The sequence below is a fragment of the Protopterus annectens genome, chromosome 6.part0 (genome assembly GCF_019279795.1).
Source record: "Protopterus annectens isolate FY-2018-M chromosome 6.part0, PAN1.0, whole genome shotgun sequence".
NCBI lineage: Eukaryota > Metazoa > Chordata > Ceratodontiformes > Protopteridae > Protopterus > Protopterus annectens.
The window spans coordinates 332,819,055-332,845,817 of record NC_056737.1 but is presented as its reverse complement, the minus strand read 5'-3'; the positions used below and the strand labels follow the sequence as shown (position 1 = coordinate 332,845,817).

General features: G+C 42.6%; 1 protein-coding gene across 1 annotated transcript in view; it reads left to right on the top strand.

The window, feature by feature from the left end:
- LOC122803834 overlaps positions 1 to 26,763 on the top strand; it is a gene marked incomplete at its 5' end in the record, with an annotated part of 970,101 nt that overhangs the window by 386,770 nt on the left and 556,568 nt on the right. Inside the window, one exon of the mRNA XM_044073518.1 lies at positions 25,595 to 25,748. Coding sequence (XP_043929453.1) covers positions 25,595 to 25,748 — 154 coding nt within the window. The remainder of the gene's footprint in view (positions 1 to 25,594; positions 25,749 to 26,763) is intronic.

The following is a 26,763-nucleotide window of genomic DNA, read 5'->3' as shown; positions in this document are numbered from 1 at the left end:
TTCCCCCATATTTGTGAGCACGAGGTCCAGTATTTTGGATCCTCTAGTGGGCATATTCAATATTTGGTCAAAGGTGTTTGTATTTACGTACTTCAGGAATCTCTGTGCCTTTAGATATGAGGGTATATAAGATTCCAAGTCTTTAGAGAGGTAATTAAAGTCTTCTATAAGTGGGTTGTTAGGTTGGATGCTAAGTGTCTCCAGCAGGTCCAAGTATGTACTGTGAGCTTCTTGGGGTATGGACCTATAAATGGTAGGATATGATATGGGATTTTGTGTATGGTGATCTGTGTGTGGAAGAACTTCAGCATGCCATCCTGCTTGACCACCCTAGAGCTTGTTATTGATGTATGCTGAGATATCTCCACCTTTAACCCTTGTCTGTGCAGCTACTGGTCTAAAAGTGTGGAAGGCACTGAAACCTTGCATTTCTGGGGTAATGTCTGCTACTTTTTAATCTTGGACCCTTATTTGGCTTCTCTAGAGCGGAACTTGGTTGGTTAATAGTTGTGTTTTTTTTCGCTCTTCATCTCCTTTGTGGTTCATTGTTTAGCTCGAGATGGCTGAGGCACCAGGGGTAGAGACTGACAACGATATTTCAACCAACGTAAGAGGGGAACTGAGGAAAGCTATTGGTCAGCTCTCCCAGTTGGTGGAGCTGTTGACTCCCTTGTGCAATTCCGTCGTTTCCGCTGTTTCTAGTCGAGCAGGTTTGCCTGTAACCACTGGTACTCGGAGGAAAGGCAATTCTACCAGTGTACCCAACCGGACTAATGGTGACGATCCTTCCAAAACCCCTTTGGGCTCATCAGACTGTGATTTGGACAATTTTCCCAACTTATTACACTCGAACTCCTCAGTTGAACGCGAAGGGCAAAATAGACACTCTGCAGCTCCTAAAGAACAACGAGCATTTAGGAATCAAGGTGACTTTTCTCACAACAACACCTTTGTTGATTACAATGAATTTTTGGACAGACAATATAGTTTTCACTATTCAGAAATTTCTCCCTCACATTCAACGACTATTACACCTACTTACAGGGAGAATCTTGATTTATTATTCTTTTATATGGATAAATATAAAAGGTTAGGTTGTGATTCTACTTTTTTGTCTGAATGTTTAAACAAAAACGTAGTTCCCAAAGGACTACGTGTTTGTAAATACCCAAACAGGGTTGAGGAGGGTTCGGTTTTTCATAAAGAATTGATCCAGATTTTTGATAAATGTGGTCTGGATGTGGTGAGGGCAATTTTGGCAGAAAATGAAAGAATTAGAACTTCCCTTCTAGATAAAATGAATATTATTAACAACAGGATTGTTAATGATTTGTTATTTACTGTTGAACCTGAGAAGGTTTTGTATTACAACATTTTCTCACAAATAGATAAGGAATGTATTCACAATATGAAAAGAAAGGTGGGAAAGTTGGAGAGACACATCAGGGAATATCGGCAGGGGACAGCCTATCCTAAACCTAAGGCTTACAATTCCTATCGGTCTACTAATAGTAGGCACGATTTACCCACTGGGGTTGAAGATGGTATTTTATAAAACCCACAGGATGTTTTCAGAAACAGTCAGCAAGACATCCCTTTAGACTATCCACCCCCCACGGAGGTCAGACAGGATACGCAATCAGAATCCAGTGTTTTACAATTATCCCAATTACAGGAACAACAGGAGGACTTAACACATTTACTAACAAGTAATATTACACAGCGGGGCAACACTTTTGAGTACAAAAATTATAAAATTTTTAATTACAGTAACTTGGAGATTGATTTGGAATATTTTAATTTATTCTCAAAAGGTTTTAAATTCATTCCTATCAGAAAAACAAGCATTCCTAGAGCTATTGTAGATTTAAAACTTTTTTTAAGGAAACAAAACCTATCTTTAATGTTTCAGGATACCAATTTTAAATCCGGTGAGCTATCTATTTTAAAGAAAAGAAGTACCATGAACCCCCCCTCCACCCCCAGCTTAAAAACCTAGAAAAGTTGTTGGAAAAAGAGATTAGAAATACCATCAAAGGACACAGAATAGTTTCCAATTTAACCCAAAATGAAAATCAATTATTGATTTTCTTAAAAAACAAGACAATAAGAATTATGCAACCCGATAAAGGGGGTGGAACGGTTCTTATGGACTCTATTCTATATGAGTCTAAAATGAAGGACAGTTTACTTGATACTTCAAAATATTCTAGAGCATCGATCAATGAGGTCAATATTGCCAAATCAAAAATTAGTCTTTTAATCAATGACTTATTGTTAGAAGGTTCCATAGATTTGGACATATACAACTTTTTGAACAACCCAAATCCCAGAGTTTCTTCAGTCTTTGGAATACCAAAGATACACAAAGACCCAGATGACCCTCCATTACGACTCATAGTTTCCTCAGAGGGTTCCGTGACTACACCTTTGGCAAAGTTTATTGATGTGAAACTAAAGGACTTGGCCAATCAGGGTAACACGGTTCTAAAAGATTCATGGGACTTTTTGAGACAGGTCAAATCTAACCTCTATTCCTCAGATATTACTTTTGTGAGTCTTGACATTGTGGACCTGTTTGGTTCCATTCCACATGAAACTGGTCTCGAGTGGCTTGAGGAGACCATGAGAGAGTATGGTGGTCTTTCTTCTGATGACTTCAGAACATGTCTTTTGTTAATGGAAGTTACTTTGAAAAACAACTTCATGTATTTTGAAGGTGAATTTTATAAACAAGAAAGAAGAGTGGCCATGGGGGCCAAATGTGCCCCCTCTTATGCCAACATAGTTTTGTCATGGTGGGAGCATCTATTTGTTAACAATTGTGAATACGTCAAGTCTTGGATTTTTTTATAAATGGTTCCTGGATGATATTTGCATCTTTTGGATAGATTCCCAGGAAAGATTCTTTGAATTTTTAGCTTATCTTAAGAGTACAACCAACTTTCTAGACTTTACTTACAATTTAAATCAACATGAATGTATTTACCTAGATGTTTCTTTAACCAAGTTCAATAACTCTTTCAAATCTAAAATTCATCGGAAAAAGACTTTTTCGAATTCCTATTTACATTTCTCCTTAAAGGGCAACTGGTGAAGTGTGACCTCCGATGACCTAGATTTTGTCAGTGATGCCGGATTTATTATGGATTTGTTCAGAGAGAGGGGTTATCCAGAAGAGTTGGTTTGAGGGCTGTTTAAGGAGGTATTAGAGGGGAGAAAGTTCAGATTTGCACCTATTTTGGGTATGGAGGAGGTTAGTTCAACTTCTAACAAAAATATTATCAATTGTTGGGAAAAAGCATATGTTATGGATTATACTGGAGATTCCAACATTATAAAACAGACCATTACAAGAGAATGGGATAGGTTTAAACAGTTTACTGATTTGGAACACATACACAAGGAACCTTTAAGGTTTACATACAGGAAAGATTTCAATTTTAAGAACATGTTTGAATTTGGGGGTAGTTTGAACCACAAATCTAGAATGGGTAAGGTTGGAACATTCAAGTGTGGTTCTTGTACGCAATGTCAGTACATTGCCAATATTACCAGTATTCATCTTCCCAGCAGAGAGAGGCAGATTGTTGCTAACACATACTCCAATTGCAACACCTGCAGTGTTGTATACATTGCTACTTGACAATTCTGTCATTCCTTTTATGTGGGAAAGACAGAAAGGAAGTTAAAGTCTAGAATTTACGAACACCTTTATGAAATTAGAAAATGTAATGGAAACAATGCAATGTTAAGTTGTCAATCTCGCCTTCATTCTTGCTGGATGGGTTCAGAGCCGATCCTCGGCTCCGACTCGGCCACTCTAAAAGCTCGAGAGCTAGTTCCACCGGCTCGAGGCTCCCCTATATCCCACAATGCTAGGCGGTAACTCCTCAGATCTCGTTTGCCGCTATAGCGATCGAGGTGTGTTCCTACCGGCTCAGGTTAGTTTTTTGGTAAAGAACTAGTTTCTTAGCCTTTTTCCCCTTTAAAGTTAGTTGTTTCTTATAAATAGATAGTTTTAAGTCAGTTTATCCCTTTTCCGTTGACTTTCCACTCCCTTTTTTCCACAAAATCTTTAGTTTTTTCCCTCGGGACCTAGACCCAGTCCCTCCCTTCCTATAGTGAGTGACTGTGTTTTATAGGGATTTTTATTTCTAACTACTATAATTTGTTTAAATTAGTTTTATTTACCCCTAAGTGTAATCGGTGTGTGTGTGTGCTTGTGTGTTACACTTTCCCTTAGATATGTCTAAGGAATCGAAGGTCTCAGGCTTTAAGAAGTGTGACTCGTGCTGTCAGAAGATGTCTCTGACGGACGGTCACACTTCTTGTGTGTACTGCCTGGGACCTTTGCACCTGCAGGACTCATGTGCTGTTTGCCATGGCTTCAGCCCTAGAGTCCTGCAGGAGCGAAAAAATAAACTTATTCTAAGGGGCTTACTTAAGCCTGAGGGTCCCTCGACTCAGTCTTCGGGGAAACCCTCTAAGCCTTCTAGACCTTCGGCTCCAGTCTCTGAGCCGTCTTCTGGAGGCCCTAAAGCTATTCGAACATCGGCTCCGGCCGGAGCCGATGAAACTCGAATACAAGCCCCTATGGTGTCCTCGGCTCCGGCCAGAGCCGAGGAAAACATTACTGTGTCGGCTCCGATTATTTTATCGGAACCGACATCTAGAAAGAGGTCCCGCTCTCCATCTATTGGCTCCGTTCACTCGGTTCCAGCATCACCCTTGCTGTCTGATAGATCTCACTCTTCCAGGTCTTCCAGGTTATCGGACCATGACCTTCAGAGAGTAGTGAGTCGACTTCTTAAGTCCGAGGCATTAGCCCAGATGCTTCAAAGTCCGACTCAACAGTCGAGACCTACTCCTACCACTCAAACTATTCCTCCTCTGACTCTTTTGAGTTCGGAGCTGGGGCGGCTCGGACCCGAGACTATGGTGGCGTCGGAACCGATACCTTTGTCTTCGGTTCCGTCATCTGCTCTGATGTCTTCTTTGGAAGAATCTCGGCGCCGGACTTCCCTCGTCGGCTCCGAGGGGGCGAGTGGCATCGGACCCTTGTCCGACCCCGCTCTCCCTCTCGGTGCTTCGGCGCTGGTGAGTTCGGCTCCGACATCGGCCTCGGAGCCATCACTGTCTGTGCTGGGGGAGGTTTTCTGTTTTTCGGAAAGGAGACCTCCGGCTCTGCCTGACAGGGGTGCCTTCGAGGTCATGAGGAGCGTGTTAGAACCAGGTTCTACTCCACAGTCGGTTCTTTCTGCCCCTCCCCCTATGGTGCCTCCGGTGATTTCGACTCACTCTCTCATCCCCGACCGTAGAGAGCCAGCTCCTCAAGTTTCCCCTGTGGGGATCTCCTCCTCTTCCGAGGCCTCTCCTGACCCTGTAGGAGAGCCCCCTAGGAAGAGGCAGTGCAAGAGGAAGCACATTGACTCCCCTGAGTCTGTCACCTCTGACACTGATTTAGAGGATTCTGAAGGTTCCCCTCGTTCCCCCTCTGAAGATGTCTCCTTTGCAGACATCCTTGAAATCTTAAAACAGAGGGGGAATTGGCCAGCCCTCAACCCTTCAGAGGATGAATCAGTGTACCTTGAGGCATTTGGCTCTCGCCCTTCCACCTCCTGGGTGTCCCCTCCCTTTGACCCCCTTATGCAAGTGGTGGCAAAGAAGGCTTGGGCGGCTCCTGACTCAGTGGAACCCACCCCCAGGAGACCATCAAAATTCATCACGGCCCCCAAGGATAAAAATTTTCTGACCAAAGGCGTCTTTGTTGATGCTATGGTGGTGGCTGCGGCTACCAAGAAGGAGTTAGCTGATCCTTCGGTGCCTGTTCATCCTCCTAATAAGGAGTCTAGGTCGATGGACAGGTACGGGAAGCGGATGTTCTCGTCAGCGACCTTTACTATGAGATCGCTGAATTACCTGTGTCATTTTACTCGACTTCAGAGGGACTTACTCAAGGAAGCGAGTGAAATGTTGAAGGACCCAACAGCTGCGGGTTTTCAGGATAGGATGAACTCTCAGCTGGCTACCCTTAATTCTATAACCAACTCCTCCATGCGCCTCCTTTCATATGCGGCTGATGGAGCAAGTAGAGCGGCAGGTACAGGTGTAGCCTTGCGTAGGCACGCCTGGATGCGACTTTGTAACTTCGCAGAACCTTTTAAGGCATCCTTCACTAATTCCCCCTTTGATGGATCATCCCTCTTTGGTCCTCAAGTGAAGGAAACCCTGACTAGGTGCGAGACTGATGGCAAAACTCTTTCTGCCGTCGGAGTCCGTTTTTCTACTCCTTCTAGACCTTACCCCAAAGGTCAGAAGGGGGGAAAGATGTGGTTCCGTAAACAATGTCAAGGAGACTTGCCTGACGCACAGTCTCGATTCCTCTCTTGAGGCAGAGGGGGGAACAACAATGGTAGACGCCGTCATAGAGGCAGAGGGGGCCCGCAGAATCAGGGCAGTCGAGAATCCTTTTCCAACAAGCCCTTTCAGCATCCCTGAGGTGTTGCCCAACTGTCCACCTTCGGAGGCAGTCGGGGGAAGGTTGTCACTGTACCCAAAAGCCTGGCTATCCCTAAGGGGAAGGTTGTCACTGTACCCAAAAGCCTGGCTATCCCTAACTCAAGACAAGTGGGTACAGTCTATCATTTCTGAAGGCTACAGAATCCCTTTCCTTTTCATTCCGAAGCTGTCCAAAAAATCCCTTCCAGACGTTCCACCCAGTCAAAGGGAGCAAGCAGCATTAGAAATTTCAAAGCTGCTCGCAAAAAGAGCCATTCAGCCAGTGCCAGCAGACCAAATAGGATCCGGAACCTACTCCAAATTCTTTTGGGTTCCAAAGAAAACAGAGGACTAGAGACCCATTTTGGATCTCAGCAACTTGAACAAGTTTGTCAAGAAAACAAAGTTCCGGATGGTCACGCTGCAGTCCATTCTTCCCCTTTTGGGGCGGGACAGCTGGATGTGCTCTATAGATCTCCAGGATGCGTACTATCACATCAAGATGAATCGACGCTCCAGGAGGTTTCTCCGCTTCAGGCTGGGAACCAGTCATTTTCAATTCAGAGCCCTGCCCTTTGGTCTCACTACAGCCCCCCGAGTGTTTACCAAATGCATGGCAGTGGTAGCCTCTCATCTGAGATGACAAGGATTCCAGGTGTTTCCTTATTTAGACGACTGGCTCCTTACAGCCCCCACCAAGCATCTTCTACTCCTCGCCAGAGACTACACCATTCGACCATGTCAGGCACTAGGCATTTCAATAAACTACGAAAAGTCTGTCTTGTCGCCTTGTCGTGTTATTACTTTCATAGGCGCAAATCTAGACACAGTCAAGATGTCATCCAGACTCACAGAGCAGAGGATAGCAGACATACACAAACAGGTCTTTCTTATCTTGCAGACCAACAAGGTCAAAGCCAGACGGATCCTGAAAGTTTTGGGGATTATGGCGGCGGCCATCCCTCTTCTACCATTAGCACGCTTCCATATGAGGATTTTACAATGGATGCTCTTCACACAATGTTACCAAAGCCTCCCAATGTCCCATCCTATTCGGATAACTCAATCGTGCAAGAATCATCTCTCTTGGTGGATCACATCTCCTCAGCTCCTCCTAGGGAGACCTTTCGTCCCTCCCCCTCCGGTTGCTACAGTGACAACGGACGCCTCCCTGATCGGGTGGGGGGGGGGGCATTTCCAGGGCAGGACAGTCCAGGGCATGTGGCAACCGTTCGAGTGCCACTTGCACATAAACGTCCTAGAGATGAGAGCAGTGCTTCTAGCGTTGCAAGCCCTACAAGACTCTCTTCCCAAGGGAACTATAGCAATCCAAACAGACAACATGTCTGTAGTGTGGTACATCAACAAACAAGGCGGAACCAGATCTTACCCCCTATGTCGAGAGGCACTCAGACTGTGGCAATGGGCGATTTCTTCTCAGCGATTTCTGTTAGCAACCTACATCCCCGGGAAGTCCAATGTGATTGCAGACAAATTGAGCAGAGCTATTCTCATGCCTCACGAGTGGTCTCTGAACAGTTCAGTGTTGGAGAAAGTTTTTCGAAAGTGGGGCAGGCCTTGCTGCGACCTTTTCGCTACTCCCCAAAACAGCAAGTGTGACGATTTTTTCACCCTCTTTCCCAAACCAGGCCACCCCAGCAGAGACGCTTTAGTATACGTTTGGCCCCAGGGACTTCTTTATGCCTTTCCTCCCTTCCCACTGATATCTCAATTAATTCAGAAAGCCATCACTCAGAAAGCTTCCATGATCCTCATTGCTCCTTACTGGCCTCGACAGGTTTGGTTCCCATTTCTTCACCGTTATCTGTTGGAACAACCTTGGCATCTGGACCCAGTTCCAGACCTCTTGACCCATCAGTTGGGTCAGTTGCACCTCTCCCTTCCCTCTCTGAACCTCACAGCTTGGTTCCTCCAATTCCGACCTTAGCCAGGCTTCCTTTGATATCTCACTCGGTTAGAGATATCTTGATTGCCTCTCATAAATCTTCCACTCGGACGATTTATCATAGCAAGTGGAAATGTTTTTCTTATTGGGCGCAGTCAAAGAACATAGATCCTTTCACTGCTTCTATTCAAACAGTTCTAGACTTTCTAGCCAAACTTTTCCATGCAGGTTCATCCCCATCTACCATTAGAGTTCAATTGGCTGCAATTTCGAAGTTTCATGTTGGAGTCTCAGAGTCCTCTATTATGTCTCACAAACTCTGCAAGGCCTTTTTAAAAGGTGTCTTTCTACTCAGACCACCCATCAGAGATCCTCCTCCTCAATGGGATCTCAATTTAGTTCTGGCATCCTTAATTCTTCCCCCCTTTGAACCTGTGGCTTCATGTTCTATAAAATTACTTTCGTGGAAGACACTCTTTTTAGTAGCTATCACCTCAGCTAGAAGAGTCTCTGAACTTCATACTCTGTGTAGTCGACCCCCTTATCTAGTATTTCATAAACTCAGGGTGTCCTTGCGTACTAACCCGTCCTTTTTGCCCAAAGTAGCTTCATTGGCAAATTTGAACCAAACGATTGAGCTTCCTGTTTTCTTCCCAAATTACTCTAATAGGTCAGAACAAAAGTTACACTGTTTAGATATTCATCGCCAACTTAGGTACTATTTAGACAGGACCAAACAATTCAGGAAGTCTGACCAACTGTTTGTTTCTTATGCAGAAGGTAGAATGGGCCTTCCAGTCTCTAAAGTCTCTCTCTCTAGATGGCTTACTTCGTTGATTATCCTAGTGTATGAGATAAGACATCAACGGTTGCCATCCAAACCCAGGGCTCATTCAACTAGAGCTTTAGCCACTTCTGTAGCTTTCCAAGATAGGCTGCCTATTGATTCGATTTGTTGTGCAGCTACTTGGGCTTCTCCCCATACCTTCATTTCTCATTATAAGTTGGACTTGGCCTCTAGAGACCGAGCCAAATTTGGTTCCACTGTACTCAAGAGTCTATTCCGATAGGCCACCCGGGACAATGTGCTAGGGACGCGGTCCCATCCAGCAAGAATGAAGGCGAGATTGACAACTTAACATTTAGAAGTTATGTACCTACCATAACGTTCCATGTTAGTTGTCTTCTTCTCGCCTTCTTTCTTGCGCCCCACCCTCCTTCCCCCTTGCCAGGACAGACCTAGAAGAGTTTCTTTCTTGGTTCCTTATGGAATTTTATTGCTGGCCTTAGCTTTCAAACGAGATCTGAGGAGTTACCGCCTAGCATTGTGGGATATAGGGGAGCCTCGAGCCGGTGGAACTAGCTCTCGAGCTTTTAGAGTGGCCGAGTCGGAGCCGAGGATCGGCTCCGAACCCATCCAGCAGGAAAGAAGGCGAGAAGAAGACAACTAACATGGAACGTTATGGTAGGTACATAACTTCTAATTATTTCGACATACCAGACTTGCCAACAAGCCTCTTTCCTCTTTTTTGTTTTGGAAGTGGTTCCCAAAGAAGATGTCCTTCAAGGATGCATCTGCAGTCATCACATATGGGTTGTCCTGCCTCAGGCAGCCCTTCGGTCAGCCGGATTCCAAAGTCTGGGTCTGGCCTCGGCTGATGTCGCACTTTCCCCGACGTCAGAGTGTCTGGGGTATAAAAGCATCAGCCAACGCCATATTCCTCAGTCTTTCTTGCCGCGTGGTGCCTGAAGCAGAAGCAGTTCGCAAGTGCCGGTCGGCCAGCTCCTGTGATTCAGCTACCGAAGACTTCAAAAAAGCTAAGTACCCCGTTGGGGACTCTTTCTTGCCTCAGCCGATGTCAGATAAAGTTAATAATTGTTTAACTTGTGGAAAACAAATACCTCATAAGGATTTCCACTCTTACTGCCTCCCTTGCGCGGTCCCATCCAGCAAGAATGAAGGCGAGATTGACAACTTAACATTTAGAAGTTATGTACCTACCATAACGTTCCATGTTAGTTGTCTTCTTCTCGCCTTCTTTCTTGCGCCCCACCCTCCTTCCCCCTAGCCAGGACAGACCTAGAAGAGTTTCTTTCTTGGTTCCTTATGGAATTTTATTGCTGGCCTTAGCTTTCAAACGAGATCTGTGGAGTTACCGCCTAGCATTGTGGGATATAGGGGAGCCTCGAGCCAGTGGAACTAGCTCTCGAGCTTTTAGAGTGGCCGAGTCGGAGCCGAGGATTGGCTCCGAACCCATCCAGCAAGAAATAAGGCGAGAAGAAGACAACTAACATGGAACGTTATGGTAGGTACATAACTTCTAATTATTTCGACATACCAGACTTGCCAACAAGCCTCTTTCCTCTTTTTTGTTTTGGAAGTGGTTCCCAAAGAAGATGTCCTTCAAGGATGCATCTGCAGTCATCACATATGGGTTGTCCTGCCTCAGGCAGCCCTTCGGTTGGCCGGATTCCAAAGTCTGGGTCTGGCCTCGGCTGATGTCGCACTTTCCCCGACGTCAGAGTGTCTGGGGTATAAAAGCATCAGCCGACGCCATATTCCTCAGTCTTTCTTGCCGCGTGGTGCCCGAAGCAGAAGCAGTTCGCAAGTGCCGGTCGGCCAGCTCCTGTGATTCAGCTACCGAAGACTTTGAAAAAGCTAAGTACCCCGTTGGGGACTCTTTCTTGCCTCAGCCGATGTCAGATAAAGTTAATAATTGTTTAACTTGTGGGAAACAAATGCCTCATAAGGATTTCCACTCTTACTGCCTCCCTTGCCTAGGCCCAGACCACGACGTCTCGGCCTGTTCAGCCTGTGCTTCCTTCAACCGACGAACTCTTAGACGTCGGTCGGAGTTTGCAGAGAAATTCTTTGGGGCTAGTTTTGCTTACAAGATGCCGTCGGAGACTCCGACTTCGCATTTAGTTAAAAAACGGAAGGACAAGGACCGACACACATGGGCCGCGGTTTCGGCTGAAACCACGGTCAGGCCTACCGCGAGTGTCTCGGTCTCGGCTGAAACAGAGTCCTTGGTTCTTCCTATTACCGAAACCGCACAACCGACTACCTCGGCCCCGGAGGCCCCGGCCGAGTCGGTTATTGAATTATCTATTGAAACCGGTGTCCAGGAACCTTCCAACACCATTCCTTTAGACAAGTCTACTCCTGCACGTGGTGCAGCCAGACCCCCTGCATCCATGTCCATTAAGGCCTTTTCTAGGGCTAAAGCTGCTAAACTTACTAAAGCTTTACCTCCCAAGGTTTCCTCTCAGAGACCTTCTACTGGCTCACAGATTCTTAGCCTAGCAGAGGATCTTATCTCATTAATTAGAGGTTCTCAACCTCATCCGGACAGGGGCTCTCAACCACCTTCAGACAAAATGCCCAGGGTTGAGCCCTCTGACCACCACTCCTCAGATGAGTCCACTGATGGCTCTGCTCTGTCAGACCCCCAGGAGGAGGCTTATTCGGCCTACGAGGATTCGGATGCTGAAGAATCTATTCCCTCGGCCTCCCCTCCTGAAGAGTTTTCCTAAGGAGAGACACTACACTCTATGAGGGAACATTTTCAATGGCAGGGTCAAGAATTCTCTAATTCTAGAAAGAGATTAAGGACCTTTTTACATTTACCTCAGCATAGGCCTTTAGCTATACCTCCTGTTTTGAATGTTATTGATGATGTGTACTCTGATGCTAGTACAGCCCCTGACTCTCTCCCTCCGGCACCTGCCAAACCTGATAGGTACTACAGGGTCCCGGATTCACATCTACACCTGTACAAGGCCCACTCTGCTGATCCAGAAACTATTTCCCAGGGCCCAAAAGGGGTTGCAGCTACCACTGCTAAAAATCCTCTACCCTCTGAAAGGGAGTCCAGAGCTTTAGAGAGATGGGGTAAGAAAGTGTATACTTCTGCAACTCTTTCCATGAGGGCATTAAATTGTCAATTTCATATGATACAGTACCAAGAGTATTTGTTAGATGAATTGCATAAGAAACTGTCCTCTTCTGCACCCCCTGATCGCAAATCACTTCAGGATCTGGTGCATAACTCCCAGCAGGTTAGTAACCATTTCTTGCAGTGTGGTTATGATGCATTGGAAGCTTCATGTAGGTCAGCTATGACAGGTGCAGTTATACGTAGGCATGCCTGGCTGAAGGAACAGTCTTTACCAGACCATGTTGAAGCTAAGCTTTTGGATGCTCCTATGGAAAAGCAAAAATTATTTGGTTCCACGGCTCAAGAGGTCTTAAAGAAATTTGAAGAAAAGGCAAAATCTGTGCAAACAGTCAAAGACTTTCTGCAAGTCCAACCACCGAGATTCAGCAGAAATTGGCCTACTAAGAATTGGTCCTTTCCGGACTCAGACAGATCTCAGAGAGGCAGGAATAGGCGCGCCAGAGGTAGAGGGCAAGCTAGAGGCTCCTACAGAGGCCATCAGTGGCAGCCTCCCAACCAGAGAGGTAGTGCGGGAACCACAACTGCTACACCAGGACAGACTCAATTACTTTATTTTGACTCCGCCGACCAGGGCTCAATTAGAAGCACCTTTGGGCAGAAAGCTTTCTTTATTCTCAAAAAATTGGCACAGCATTACAAGGGACACATGGACACTGCAAATAATAGACAAAGGATACAGGTTCCATTTCCACACATTGCCAAAAAGAAAAGGAATGCCAGACCTGCCACCAAATCAGAGGGCAGAGGCTTTGAAGCAAATTACCAAATTAATACAAATGAAGGCCATAGAAAAGGTACCTCTTTCAGAACAAGGCCAAGGATTTTACTCCAGATTATTCCTTGTTCCAAGAAAAGAAAATCAATGGAGGCCTATTCTCGACTTGTCCACACTGAATACTTACCTCATTGTGCCAAAATTCAAAATGCTGACTCTACAGCAACTCCTTCCCATGCTGGGCAAGGGGTCTTGGCTGGTGACTCTAGACCTCAAGGAGGCATACCTGCATGTCCCTATTCGACAAAGTTGCAGAAGGCACCTCAGATTTCTTGCAGGGTCAGAGCATTATCAATTCTCAGCATTGCCCTTTGGCTTATCTACTGTGCCCAGAGTATTCACGAAATGCCTGGCATCAGTAATTGCACACTGCAGACTTCAGGGGATTCAAATCTACCCATATCTGGATGACTGCCTTATACAAGTGGACAACAAGCACATTTTGTTAAAGGACTTGGACTATGCCATCCACCTACTACAGGCCTTGGGATATACAGTCAATATCCAAAAATCAAGACTTGTTCCATCCCAAAGAATAACCTTTCTGGGTGCGGATCTAGACACAACCACCCAAATGGCCTTTCTCACAGAAGAAAAGCAAAAACAACTACCGGATTACTTCAAGAATCTGACAAGACAAACTCAGCTGACTGCAAGGAAAATCCTGCAGGCCCTGGGTTACATGGCATCTTGCATTCTTCTGATTCCGCAAGCAAGGCTGCATATGAGGAAATTACAATGGTACCTAAGGAGTGTATGGACTCAGCACAGTCACAGCTTAGAAACCTTGATCCCTCTCATTCCATGCCTTCAAAATGAATTTCTGTGGTGGGCTCAAGCCTGCCAGTCGAACAGCGGGTGGCCATTCAGCAAACCAAGAGCCAACCAAACCATCACCACGGACGCTTCAGACCAAGGTTGGGGAGCACACATGGAGGGCAGATGTATCCAAGGGCTATGGTCACAAAGAGAGCTGCGCATACACATAAACCAAAAGGAAATGCTGGCAGTGATGCACACAATAGAGGCCTTCAAACCTTTCCTTCATCAAGGCCACCTGCTCATAAGGACAGACAACACCACAGTTATGTGGTACATAAACAAGCAGGGAGGCACCCATTCCTACCCTCTATGCAGACTGGCAATGAATCTATGGGAACTTTCCTTGAAACTCAATATACAGCTGCAGTCCCAGTTCGTGCCAGGGAAAGACAATATACTGGCAGACAGCTTAAGCAGAACTACTATGGATGCACACGAATGGATGCTGCACCCAGACATCTTCTTACTCATAACACAATCATGGGGAAGGCCGGAAATAGATCTGTTCACTTCCCCCCACAATCATCAACTGAAGACATTCTGCTCAAGGACATACCACCCACAAGCATGGAAAGTGGACGCTCTCTCTTTCAGCTGGAAAGCTCTAACAGTCTGTGCTTTCCCACCTCTCCCATTAATGACCAAGGTTTTACTGAAGATCACGGCAGAGCAGCCCAGAGTGATTCTGATAGCTCCAAACTGGCCAAGGCAGCACTGGTACCCACTGTTAAAGAGCATGTCACAGACGAAACCGTGGCCTCTCCCCCTATGGCCACTTCTACTGACGCAGCACAATTTCAAGACTCTGCATTCCAACCTGAAAACCTTGCAGCTAACTGCCTGGAGAATTCCATGACTCCTCCCCAGAATAGCCTATCCCAGAGAGTGAAGGATATTATTATGGAAGCTCGCCGACCCTCCACAAGGAAGGCATATTCAGCAAAATGGAAAAGATTTCACACTTGGAACACAGCTAAAGGCCTAGATGTGACAGTGATGAACATGGCACATATACTGGAATATTTGCCAGAATTGTTCCACAATGGCATGTCTTACTCTTCCATTAAGATACATGCCTCAGCAATTTCAGCAGAATACAATGTTAATCCACCTGTCTTCTCGCATCCTCTCCTAAGACAGTTTCTAAGAGGAATCAAAAACATCAATCCTCCAAGGAGACCACCTCTACCTACTTGGGACCTTAACTTTGTGTTGTAAAAACTAACACTTCCTCCCTTTGAACCAGCAGCATCGGTGGATCTACAGTTTCTGTCTTGGAAAACTGCATTCCTTCTGGCCATAACCTCAGCAAGAAGAGTATCTGAGTTACAAGCTTTAATGGCAGTGCAGCCATTTCTTATCTTTCATCAAGACAGAGTTTCTTTGAGAACCAATCCTACATTTATGCCAAAAGTGGTATCCAGGGTATCCTTGAACCAAGCAGTTCACTTGCCTACATTCTTCCCAAAACCACAAAATAAAGGGGAGAAACTTCTGCACACCCTGGACATACACAGACAATTGCACTACTACTTGGGCAGAACTAAAAGTTACAGAAAGACTGACCAGTTGTTTGTAGCATATGCTGCTGGGGCACAAGGAAAAGCAATTTCCAAACAGACAATTTCAAAATGGATAGGAAATTGCATTCGATTTTGTTACTCCTTTCATGGAAAACCTGTGCCAGCAAACATTAGACCTCATTCCACGAGAGCCACAGCCACCACCACAGCCTTCCTAAGAGGGGTGGCTACCAAGGACATTTTAGAAGCTGCTACATGGAGCTCCGTGCATACATTTGCCAAGCATTACAATTTACCCTTATACTCCAGATCCAGAGCAGGCTTTGCTACGGCAGTCCTGCAGGGTATATTAACTACACCATCCTTTACTTAGTTCCTCCACCCCCAGATTGGCTATGGTATTCTACCCATATGTGATGACTGCAGATGCATCCTTGAAGGACATAGTACAGTTTTGTACCTATCATAAATGTAGATGTCCGATGGGTATGCATCTGCAGTCAGGTTTACCCTCCCTCCTTCCCCTCTGTGGTATTCCTAGGGTGCTTACCCCTCCATTAGCTAGCTGGGGGATCTATTATGGTGTATTTGTATATATATATATTTTTGCAAATGTTTGGAATTTTATTGCTTTTCTCCAAATTTAGCCTTCCTAGAGGGCACCTGGCATCTGGGGCAAGAAAAACTGAGGAATATGGCGTCGGCTGATGCTTTTATACCCCAGACGCTCTGACGTCGGGGAAAGTGCGACATCAGCCGAGGCCAGACCCAGACTTTGGAATCCGGCCGACCGAAGGGCTGCCTGAGGCAGGACAACCCATATGTGATGACTGCAGATGCATACCTATCGGACATCTACATTTATGGTAGGTACAAAATTGTACTTTAGGGGTGGTATGTGGGGAAACTAAGCTGGAATATAAGGAACTTTATTGGCAGATTATACTGGAGGCCAACAAAAATCCTGGTCTCAATGACATGATTTCTCTTCTCCCTGTTCTCAAATTAAGGGCAGCCAAATTATGAGTTACAATACCATCTTTGTCCATTAGATGGTGCTCAATGTAATAGTTATTTTAATAATAACTTTTTATTTTCAGATGGTTCATTCATTTTTTTGTATTAAATTGTTTGGTATTTATATTTAATTTCACACAAATTCAATGCATCATATTCTTATTAGTTATTTTTTAAAAACAATGTTTTTTAAAATAATGTTTTTTACACAAGTATTCTATGAACCAAATGTACTTAATATCTGTCTGTCTTAAGATAAGTAAACTGTGGGCAATGACATTAAGTTACTGTTTAATTATTTAATTGGATTATTGTTCTATTGTTTCATTATTTTATTGCATTAATTGGTTCATTATGATGGTTATAAAAGGAGAGCATTTGGTATGTAGCAGGATGTATGTTTTTGGTTCTGACGAAGATATTCGAAAACGCAGTGTTTTGGAGTACAGCGTTAGACTGGTGTCTTATTAAAGTCGTTTTATTCAACTTCGTTGTTTCAAGTCTTGGACCCTTATTTGGCTTCTCTAGAGTGGAACTTGGTTGGTTATTAGTTGTGTTTTTTCGCTCTTCATCTCCTTTGTGGTTTAATGTCTGCTACTTTAAACCATGTTTTGGTAACTGCACAGATGCCTATATTCTCGAGCATAAGAAGGGCTTGGAGGGAGTTTAGTTTTTTATTTAAGCTCCTGACACTGAACAGTAGCAACTTGAGGTTCAGTTAAGTTGATTTTGCTATGTCATTAGGTTTGTCAATTGGCATTGCCTAAAAGGCAACATGAGAATGGATAGTTTTGACTATTATTCAAAAGTCTAGAGGGGAAGGGTGCAGACTATCCTTGGCAAAGCAACTTGGTCTGTTAATAATCCCAAGCTGAGAAATATTGGATCCCCTTAGAAAGACACCAGAAAGACATCCAGTTTGTTGAAATCAGTCATTTTTTCTCATACTGTGACATCATTCTCAGTGATGGTGATATGCTGCTCAATGCTAGTCTCATACCAACCTGAGACACACAGTCTAAAAATTCCATAATATCTCTCTTCATATAGTTCAGGGAGCTACATCTCAGGTCATTTATGCCTACATGGACTATGATGGAATCATACTGGTAATTGTAGCATGACTTGAGTACTTGCTTAATTTGGCATGTAGTTGCCAAGGCCTTACTGTCTTTAGGTAATTCAGATCTCATATTGCCACTCAAAAATATAATTTCCTTAGTTGTTATAATTTTCTCCCCCAAGATTTCTGACAAAGTAATAACATTTTGTTCATCATCTGTATGTAGATGTCACTGACTCAGATTTTACAGAAAAAAGTTCACAGATATTCTCCATTTAGGTCACTGCTGTAGTGGCCCTTACTTCTGGGACGTGGCTGTTTAGCTGTTAGGTGTTCCTGTACATCCAGCCCAACTTCTAGAGCAGAGGGTCCTTCTCCCTTTGCATGGCATATGTCCATCCCCTGTTACATCCATGCATTCCAATATAAAACAGGTACACACCAACTCCATTTTAGAATGTTAATTCCTTGATTTGCAGTTGCAGACCTCATTTAAGTTCAGTGTTGCTTGGTCTATTGGCTTTTGAGCTAAGGATCAGATAAGTTCCTCTTTGGGGAACCCTTTATTTTCATATATATTTTTTACTGTCAGGTACTGATAATTCTGCAATGTGCTTTGCCTTTTTTTTTCTACTGTATTTTAATGTATGTGTAACCCAAAAAAGTGAGATGTGACTGTGGTAGATGAATGAAAATGTGGACAGGGATGCAAGAGATGCATTGCAGACATGCAACATTCTTAACCAGTAAAAGGGCATTGGTTCAAGTGCGGCACCTTTGCAGCCTCTGGATGAGACACCTACACTTCCACAGTCCTCGGGTGATGCCCCTTTGGGGGTTACCAGTTCTAGGAAACATGACACTTGTGTCCAGAATGAGCTTTTCCAGGGTTTTTCCTCAAACACCCAACCTGTGGTAAATGTAGAGGAGGGCCCTCATAGTTACTTCTGAGAGTAATGTGGTATAGCTGACATTTTAGTTAGGGAGAAGGTGGAAGGGTGTGGCACAGTAGCCTGGTCAGAACCTATAACTACTTGGGGAGGGGACCACAACAAAAAAGACCCAGGAAATGAGACATTACCCCCCTGACTACCAGGTGCCCTCTGGGTCTTTCACCTCTATGTCCCCCCTGAAGAGAGGTGCAACCTGGTCCAAGGCCTACTAAAGGCTGTGCAGGTCCTGCTACCAGGCAGTGAAGCTTCAGTGTCTGGAGTTCCTCCCCCAAAAGGAAGAGGGACCACACTGCTACTGCAGTTTTGGAGTAACAGGAAAGTGAAGGGAAGAAACTAGATTTTTCCTCCCCCAAAAGGAAGAGGGACCACACTGCTACTGCAGTTTTGGAGTAACAGGAAAGTGAAGGGAAGAAACTAGATTTTTCCTGTCAGATGTCTTCCCCCAGAGTTATTTTTGTAACACTGAGGACCCACTCTTTTCTCTGACTCTCCCATAGAAGAGATTTCCATTAGCCAAACCCTTATCAGAATGACGAATTTCTGCAAGTGGGAAGGTAGAAAAACATTTGAAGCTCAAAAAGGTATTTTGACTTATTTGGTCTGGATGCACCAAAACATATGTCCATTCCTTTTAATTTAGAGGTTTTGGAGGATGTTCTTGGCAGCCTGTCAGCCCCCTGCTCTTAAAAAAGATAGGTTATATACAGTGCAAGACTCACACAAATATACAGGAATTCGGTGGCAGATCCAGCTGTAGTATCCACGGATCCAGAAAAACAGTTCAGTCTGGCTTCTGTTTATAATCTTAAAACATCCTTCTCAATTGAAAGGAATGGAGGGCCTTTGACAGACTTGGGAAAAAAGGCCTGTGTATCTGCTATCCCAGCTTTCAGAGCTATTAATTCCAAGCACATATGACCAAGTTCTAGATGGCTGTCCTTGACACCTAGGAGAAAAGACTTAGGAGGTGTCTGATGATGAACTGAGGGCCAAATTTTTAGAGGTTACACAGGAGGCTACTCAGGGGGCTAAACATTCTTCAATGCATGGTTGCTTCTTAATTACTTATTATTTTACATTTGTTAACCGGGATAGTCCATCTGGGTGAGAGACCATTTTCAGCGGAAGCCCGGGGAGAAAAGCTTCATAAAACAATACTTGTATATGGAATAATAAAAAGGAACAAATGCAGTAAATATTTTGAAGTATGTATAAATATACATTAGCATCATTAAGTGTCGCATCAAATCAATTGATAAAAATATTATTAATTGATACAGGAGAAGCCTCAAAATGTTAGGAAAAAGAGTTATTTCATAGATTGAGAGAAAGTGAGGTTATGAGTCAGGTTGGTTGAGAAAAAGAATGAGAAGGGGATTGGAAGAAGAAGATATAGATATTTAAGTAGGAGGTTCGAGATAGAGCAGTAGGCATACAGGGAAGAGATTAGCCTGGGTTGATACAGGAGCGCAGATCCAGTGGTTGTATAAGTTGTCTTTTAGTTGTTTCTTGAATGAGTTACATTAGTGACATTCAATATATGTTGGGGAATAGAGTTTCAGATTTTAGAGATATAGTGGGAATAAAGGGAATCTCCAGCCCTGTTGTTACTTTTGGAGACTTGCAGGAGAGTTTTATTTGTAGATTGGAGGTAACAAGTATTATTACATGGTTTGAGTAAATGCTGGAATTCTGTCAGGCTGATTTAGGTAAAAATGAGTTGAATATAGATTAGGTAATGGGGGATTTATAACCTGTTTAGTTGCTGTAGGGAAGAGCAGTGGTGCGACCTGTGAGGGGAGTTTGGAAAGTTTAGTTTTGCTAAGTATAGTAAAGATGGGATAGGCATAGAATAGAGTAGATAGAAGACGAGTCCTAGAAATGTTAATCTGGATTTATTTGTAAGAAATGGTTTAATGCGGTAGAGAGATCCAAGTTTGATATGGGTTTTAGAGTGAGATAGATGAATATCGAATTTCAGTTTATCAATGATAACACCTATGTAACTTAAATTGTGAGGTAGTGGTTATGATTATATTATTAGAGGAAAGTATTTGGAAAGAGGTTGTTGGTATAGATGATTTAGTGGGGTTCAGTATAAAGTTAGCTTTGGAAAACCAAGATTCTTCTTGAAGAAAGGATTGTTGTGTAATTTCTTGTAGCAGTGAGAGGGAGGATGCATTACATATTAGAGTGGAGTCATCTGCTTATTGAATATCTGATGCTAATGCCCTCCTTTGACAAGAAGCTTTTGTTTTGGAGCACAACTTGTGAAGTCTTCAAGAAAGTGGAGGAAAAGGGCAAGGTTATGCAGGGTGTAAAGCACTTGTTTCACCCTCCCGTGCCATAGGATGACATAAATCACCCTTCAAAACCTGGTGTCTCTTATTGTAAGCAGAAACCAAGTGTAAGGGAATAGATTATATAAATTCATGTTAGCTAGCAGGTCTAGGAGAGACTGTTTCTGATGACCTCCTTGTGGGAAGAATAAAGATACCTTATTGAAGTTTCATGAGTGTTCTTGTTCTAATGATTAGAAGTGCAATTAGAACAAGAACACTCATCCATTCAACTATTTAACTGAATAAACTTCTTGAAACTTCAACAAGGTGTCTTAATTCCTCTTGCTGATTGTGCACCAGAAGGAGTGTGCTCTAGATCTGTTAGCTAAAATGATTTTAATATTGTCTAATCTTTTATACTCTGACTCACTTTAGTCCTGTCACCCTGTGGTTCACAGGTGGAATACCCAATCTGAATCGAGCTTTTCGGATTACACTGTTTTGTTTTACTGTAAACAGAGTAAGAGTAAATAAAATAAACTAAATAAACCAAATTTAAGAAAAGATACAACCAGACAGTCCTTTAATAGAGCGTAACTATGATTGTATTGTTTCCTTCCCTCCAACACAACTTCCTTTCAAAGAGCAAGGCTTTTTTGTGTCACAAGAATAGAAGAAAGGCACTTGTAGATCCACCCTGGACCTTTTAAGTGTAGTAAAATTCAAGATGTTGATCCTGCAGGCCCTGTTACCCCTCCTGCATCCCAGAGATCTGATAATCACCCTGGACTTAAAAGATGGCTTCATCTTCATATAATCATTCGCAAGAACCAGAGGCTGTACTTTTTTCTAGAGGGCTGGCATTATCAGTTTACCTCATTGCCATTTGGTCTATCTACTGCATCCAGGGTGTTTACAAAAGACCTGGCAACAGTTATTGTCTTTTATAGGGTCAAGGTCATTTATATTTTCCCATATCTGGATGACTGTCTCATTTAGCCATCCTCACAAGGGGAGGTAAACTAGGTCCTTTCATTAACCATGGATCTCTTCCATAGTGTGTGTTCACTCAACCTGCAGAGATCAAATGTGGTACCCTACCAGAAGATGAACTTCCTGTGTTCCCTAGTAGACACCAACTTGCACAAAGCGATCTTTCTGCCAGACAAGATAGAAACATATCAGACTTTCTTTCTCCAGTTAGCACTCCAGAAACAGACCACAGCAAGAGAGTACCTTAGGGTCTTATGTTACATGGCCTCCACCATCCTTTGACATGAAAAAGTTACAATGTGTTTGAGATCCTTGTGTATTCAGCATTTCCATCCTCTAGAGGAAGTAATCCTAATTTCCCCTGCATTGCTAAAGAACTAGAGTGATGGCTAAGCAGAGTATCTCCAATATAGGGATCCTCTTTACTTAGGAAAGCCCCAAACAGACAACCACAACTGATGCTTAGGAAGTAGACTGGGGAGCATTTTCTCAGAACTTGCAAGTGCAAGGAATGTGGGATGCTCCACAGAGGAAAAAGCATATAAACATAAAAGAAGTGTTAGCCTTGATTCAAGGGGTCAAAACAAAATAGTGCAGTGGACCAACTAAGCAGATTGAAGGCTGGCCCACATGAGTACATGTTGCACTACTGTGTCTTCCTTCATTTACAACACAGGTTGTGTGTTTCATGGATAGATCTGTTTGCATCACTTGACAACAAACAGCTCAGTTCTGCATGAGAGCACTTTGCAAAGGGTCTTGGGTAACAGATTCCTTCTCCATAGACTGGGTAGGTGTGTTTATGTATGCATTCCATCCAGTTCCCTTACTCCCCAGAGTGAATCAGAATGTAAGGAGAGAGAGAGAGAGATGCCAGAATGCTTTTGATTTCACCTTTTGGCACAGGCAGCACTAATTCTTCCTGATCATGGAAATGTCTAGGAGAAATCACCAGGTACTGCCAGCAATTGTGAACCTCCTACCACAGGACAAGGGAGCCTTGATACACCCCAGTCTGATGATACTGCAGCTAACTGCATGGATGGTTCCATGTTCATGATTTGTAGGCACCAGTACTCGAGGATCATGCTCAGTATTATTGGGGAGGCTGAGAAGCCAACCACTATGACATTCTACATATCAAAATGGGAGAGTTTTTCCCACTGCTGCCAGAGCAGAGGACATGGTAATGGGCTTGCCTGTGAGTCTCCAATATGTTGGTGAACTATTTGGGATAATGCTTAGCTTACACATCAATTAAAGTTCATGTGTTGTCCATTTAGTGTTCATTGAGGACCTCTCCATAGGTGTGTGTGTTGTGCTTGGCTATGTGATGTGTGTGGTGTGGTGTTTGTGCTGGCAATCTTTTTGTCAGGAGTACTGACTGTGGCGTGAGAGAACATGGACCCCAGGTTACAGATGTACATGCATTTCTCGCAAGTAGAAGAATTATGTGCTAGAAGAAGAGGGCTGTCAGTAAACATGAGGCAGTTGCTACACTGCCTCAGTATGCCCATGTCAACCAGGCTGGAAGGAGAAACTGATGGGAATTGTCCAGACGTAGTGTTCTGAATGCTTGCGTGGACTTATGGAGAGAGGATTTTGATAACGGTTTGTCCACAAGAGTGTAGACCACAAGAACCTTGTTAAATGTAAAGTTACTGGCCTGAAGCACAGAACGTCTGCTGTTATGGTAAGTTACCTACACATGTGTACTTTGAGTGGTGAAGAAGATATGCCCAATCAAGAACCAATTGAGGAATACCATCTCAAAAGATAAAGCGACACGGAAACACTGTAATTGTTATGTGTAGCTAATTAAGAGTTACTGTCTATAGTTAAAAGAGGGAAAGAGCAGTTGTTCAAGAACACTGTGTGCTTCTTGCTTGAACTTATATTTGCTCCATTTATATTTCACTTCTGTCTCTCACACCATGTTTTTTCTTGCAGGATGTAAGTTAGCCTTTCTCTTGTTTTCATATATATTGCTGTATATCCAATTTTGTGAGTGCCGATACGTGTTGAAGAACTGAAGCCCATTTTTTGGCAGTTATCTTACTACTGTATATATATCCCTGCTACCCATAGCCATTTTGTTCACGAGGACACTTCTGTTGACATATTTTTTCCATAACTTTACAGTCCAGAATAAAGAACAGTATGATTGGGTCTGTGTTTTTGGAATCTGATAATACTGATAAAAATTTAAAGATAGTACTTTAATAGTACAGTTAAACAAATTATATTTTTGGGGAAGTAGTTTTTTTTTTTTTTTTTTTTTTTTTTTTACTTGACCTTGTTTTTGCCTTTAGTGCTGCACTGTCCTTTTCCTGATAGTTTAAAATATCATTGTGTAATTGCTTTAAATATCATTGTGTGATTGTTTTACTTATCGGTGCTGAGTGGTGGACGTGCAGGTCACATTTTGTAAGTAATTTTCTTTGACAGGCTTCAGTGCCTGATCTTTATTTTATTAAAACATTAAATCTTTTCTTTGAAAATAAATGAAAGTATGTTCAGTGTTATTTCCTAATCATTTAAAAATACCTGTGCTGGCATTTCGATCCTGTGCGCATGACTCAGGGTATCTATTCTGTGCAAATAAGTTGCATGCTGTTTAGTGAACTGACCTCTTGAACCTCACTTTTGAGACAAATTTTATGGCGTGGATGTCTCCAACACATAGTAAGCAGGTTATGATTACAGTCCCAATCATAATCCCACTGTATTATGTACTGTCAGTTATAGAAAGGCCCCTGATTTACATTGTCAGTTTTTCCTCTACCATTTAGTTATTCTGTTGATAAATTAACAGCCCCCTGAAACACGTTATTGTTTTGTAGTTCTAATTCCCTGCAGTGCATTTATTCTTTGTAAGGAACTTAAAATGGACTGACTAGTAAGGAATGTTACTTACACCAGCACTTTGTAAATGGACTGACACGTCTTGTTACCCTTACCATTTTGATACACTGTGCTACCAACATGATCAGTATTTTGCATTGACAGGTCTTTGTTAGAGTTTTAAATGCTATTTCAGCTACTATGGTCTGTGGACAGAGTATACTGATTTTTGGAACATTCATAGAGTAGGAGACTGTGTTCTTACTTACATTCATTCACTTAGAAGGCATCATAGCAATTACAAGTCATACGCCCTGAAGAACAAACCTTTCTTTCTGGAAAGGCCATACATGAACTGCTTGAAATGTTCTGATCCAAACTGATCACTGATCTTTAAACTGCAATATAAATGTGGTTTTGTACTCTAGTAGTAGTTATGTATGTAGATTTTATTTATTTTTATTTTATTGAAAATTTATTAACTGGGTTAGAGCACTGATTTCAAATAACTGATTTCAGTCTCAGCCTAGAAAAGAGAGAAGGAGAACACAATGTAGTGGAAGTTATACTTAAGTAAAAGCTAAAATTTGTAAAGAGAATACACAGCAGTAATATACAGTTATTAGCATCAAAACATGAATATAAGGAATATGTACAGCAGTTTCATACAGTTATTTACCGCAGACCAAACAAGTTGGGTAAGATAACTGTAAAGGTGTGAGTGTAAAAACAGTTGGGAGTCAGCAGTAAGTTATGCTTGTGTGAATGATAGATAAGGTAAAGTGATATCGGATGAGTCTGAGTGTAGTTAATAGCAGTTAGAATGAGTCAAAAAACAAAGGTTAGATCATGTGGTTAGATTAGAGGCAATGGGACTTAAAATATAAACTTATTGTACAGTGTTAAGTGCATTGCGTTACTGTTTTTTTTTCTTTGTGTTTATCTTTCTGTAGGTATCTTGTGTTTTCCGGAACTATGGACCAGGTGTGCGTTTTGTGAAGTTTTTTCATAGAGGGAAGGACACTCAGTGGTGGGCTGGACATTATGGCTCTCGTATTACAAACTCTACTGTCATTGTCAGCCTGCAAAGGACTGATCTGTTACCAGGTAGTAGATGTAGTTTGGACATGGCATTATTTTATTAAACTAAATTTAGAATTTAGTAATGTTAAAGTTCTGATATATATGCTGGGATATATAGATTACATGGTGTAGATTCTAGACAAGAGTTCATCAAGATCTTTGTCTGTGAATGGTTCAATTAAAGGTTTGGAAAGTTTTGTGAGGTACCCACAAATATAACACCGTACAGTGTTTGGCTGTTGTACTAAACTAATAGCTTGAGTTGTAGTTCATTTATCTACAGTATAGAGCAATGGTTACTGGGTGAGATTTTGATGATACAATTGTCTATGAGAACTGTGGTCCTCAGAATGGACTTAAGCTGACTGTAAGTCAGGGCTACTTATTTCTAATGTTAAATAATTTAACATTAGAAATAATACTGCTTTTATTAGAAACGCCTTTGAAATTCCATTTATTGCAGACTACTAGTTGAATTGCACCGTTTATTTATTTTTTTATTATTGACTCTTCATCATGTATTGGAGTTGTGTACTCTTTACTACTTTCTTTTTTAAGCAATGGATACTATATTTGTATATACTTAGTTGCAAGCATTATTTTATTTTATTTTCTCCTTAACCACAAGATTCTGTATGAGTTTTGTTCACCCTACGAAAAGTTGTTGCTAAAATGCATTTTAAGGGAAACAAACCGTATTTATACTTGAATGTGTTCATGAATCTTCACTAAGACATCCTTTGTTACTTTTACCAAGGTTGTGTTTCTTTTTTTGAAAACTTTTTTATGTTTCGCACTTTGTACAAAGTAGACATTTATTTCATGCTTTTAATGTAATACAACTTTAAATGTGAAGGTATGTCAGTGGGTTCAATTATTTCATGCTTTTAATGTAATACAACTTTAAATGTGAAGGTATGTCAGTGGGTTCAATTAAGGCAACTGTTTGTAATTTTGTAATATGCACCTTTTTTTGGCGCCTTTTTTGGTTTTAAATTGTGTTAGATGATTTTTTTTACTTTGTCTGAAGAAGTCTTCC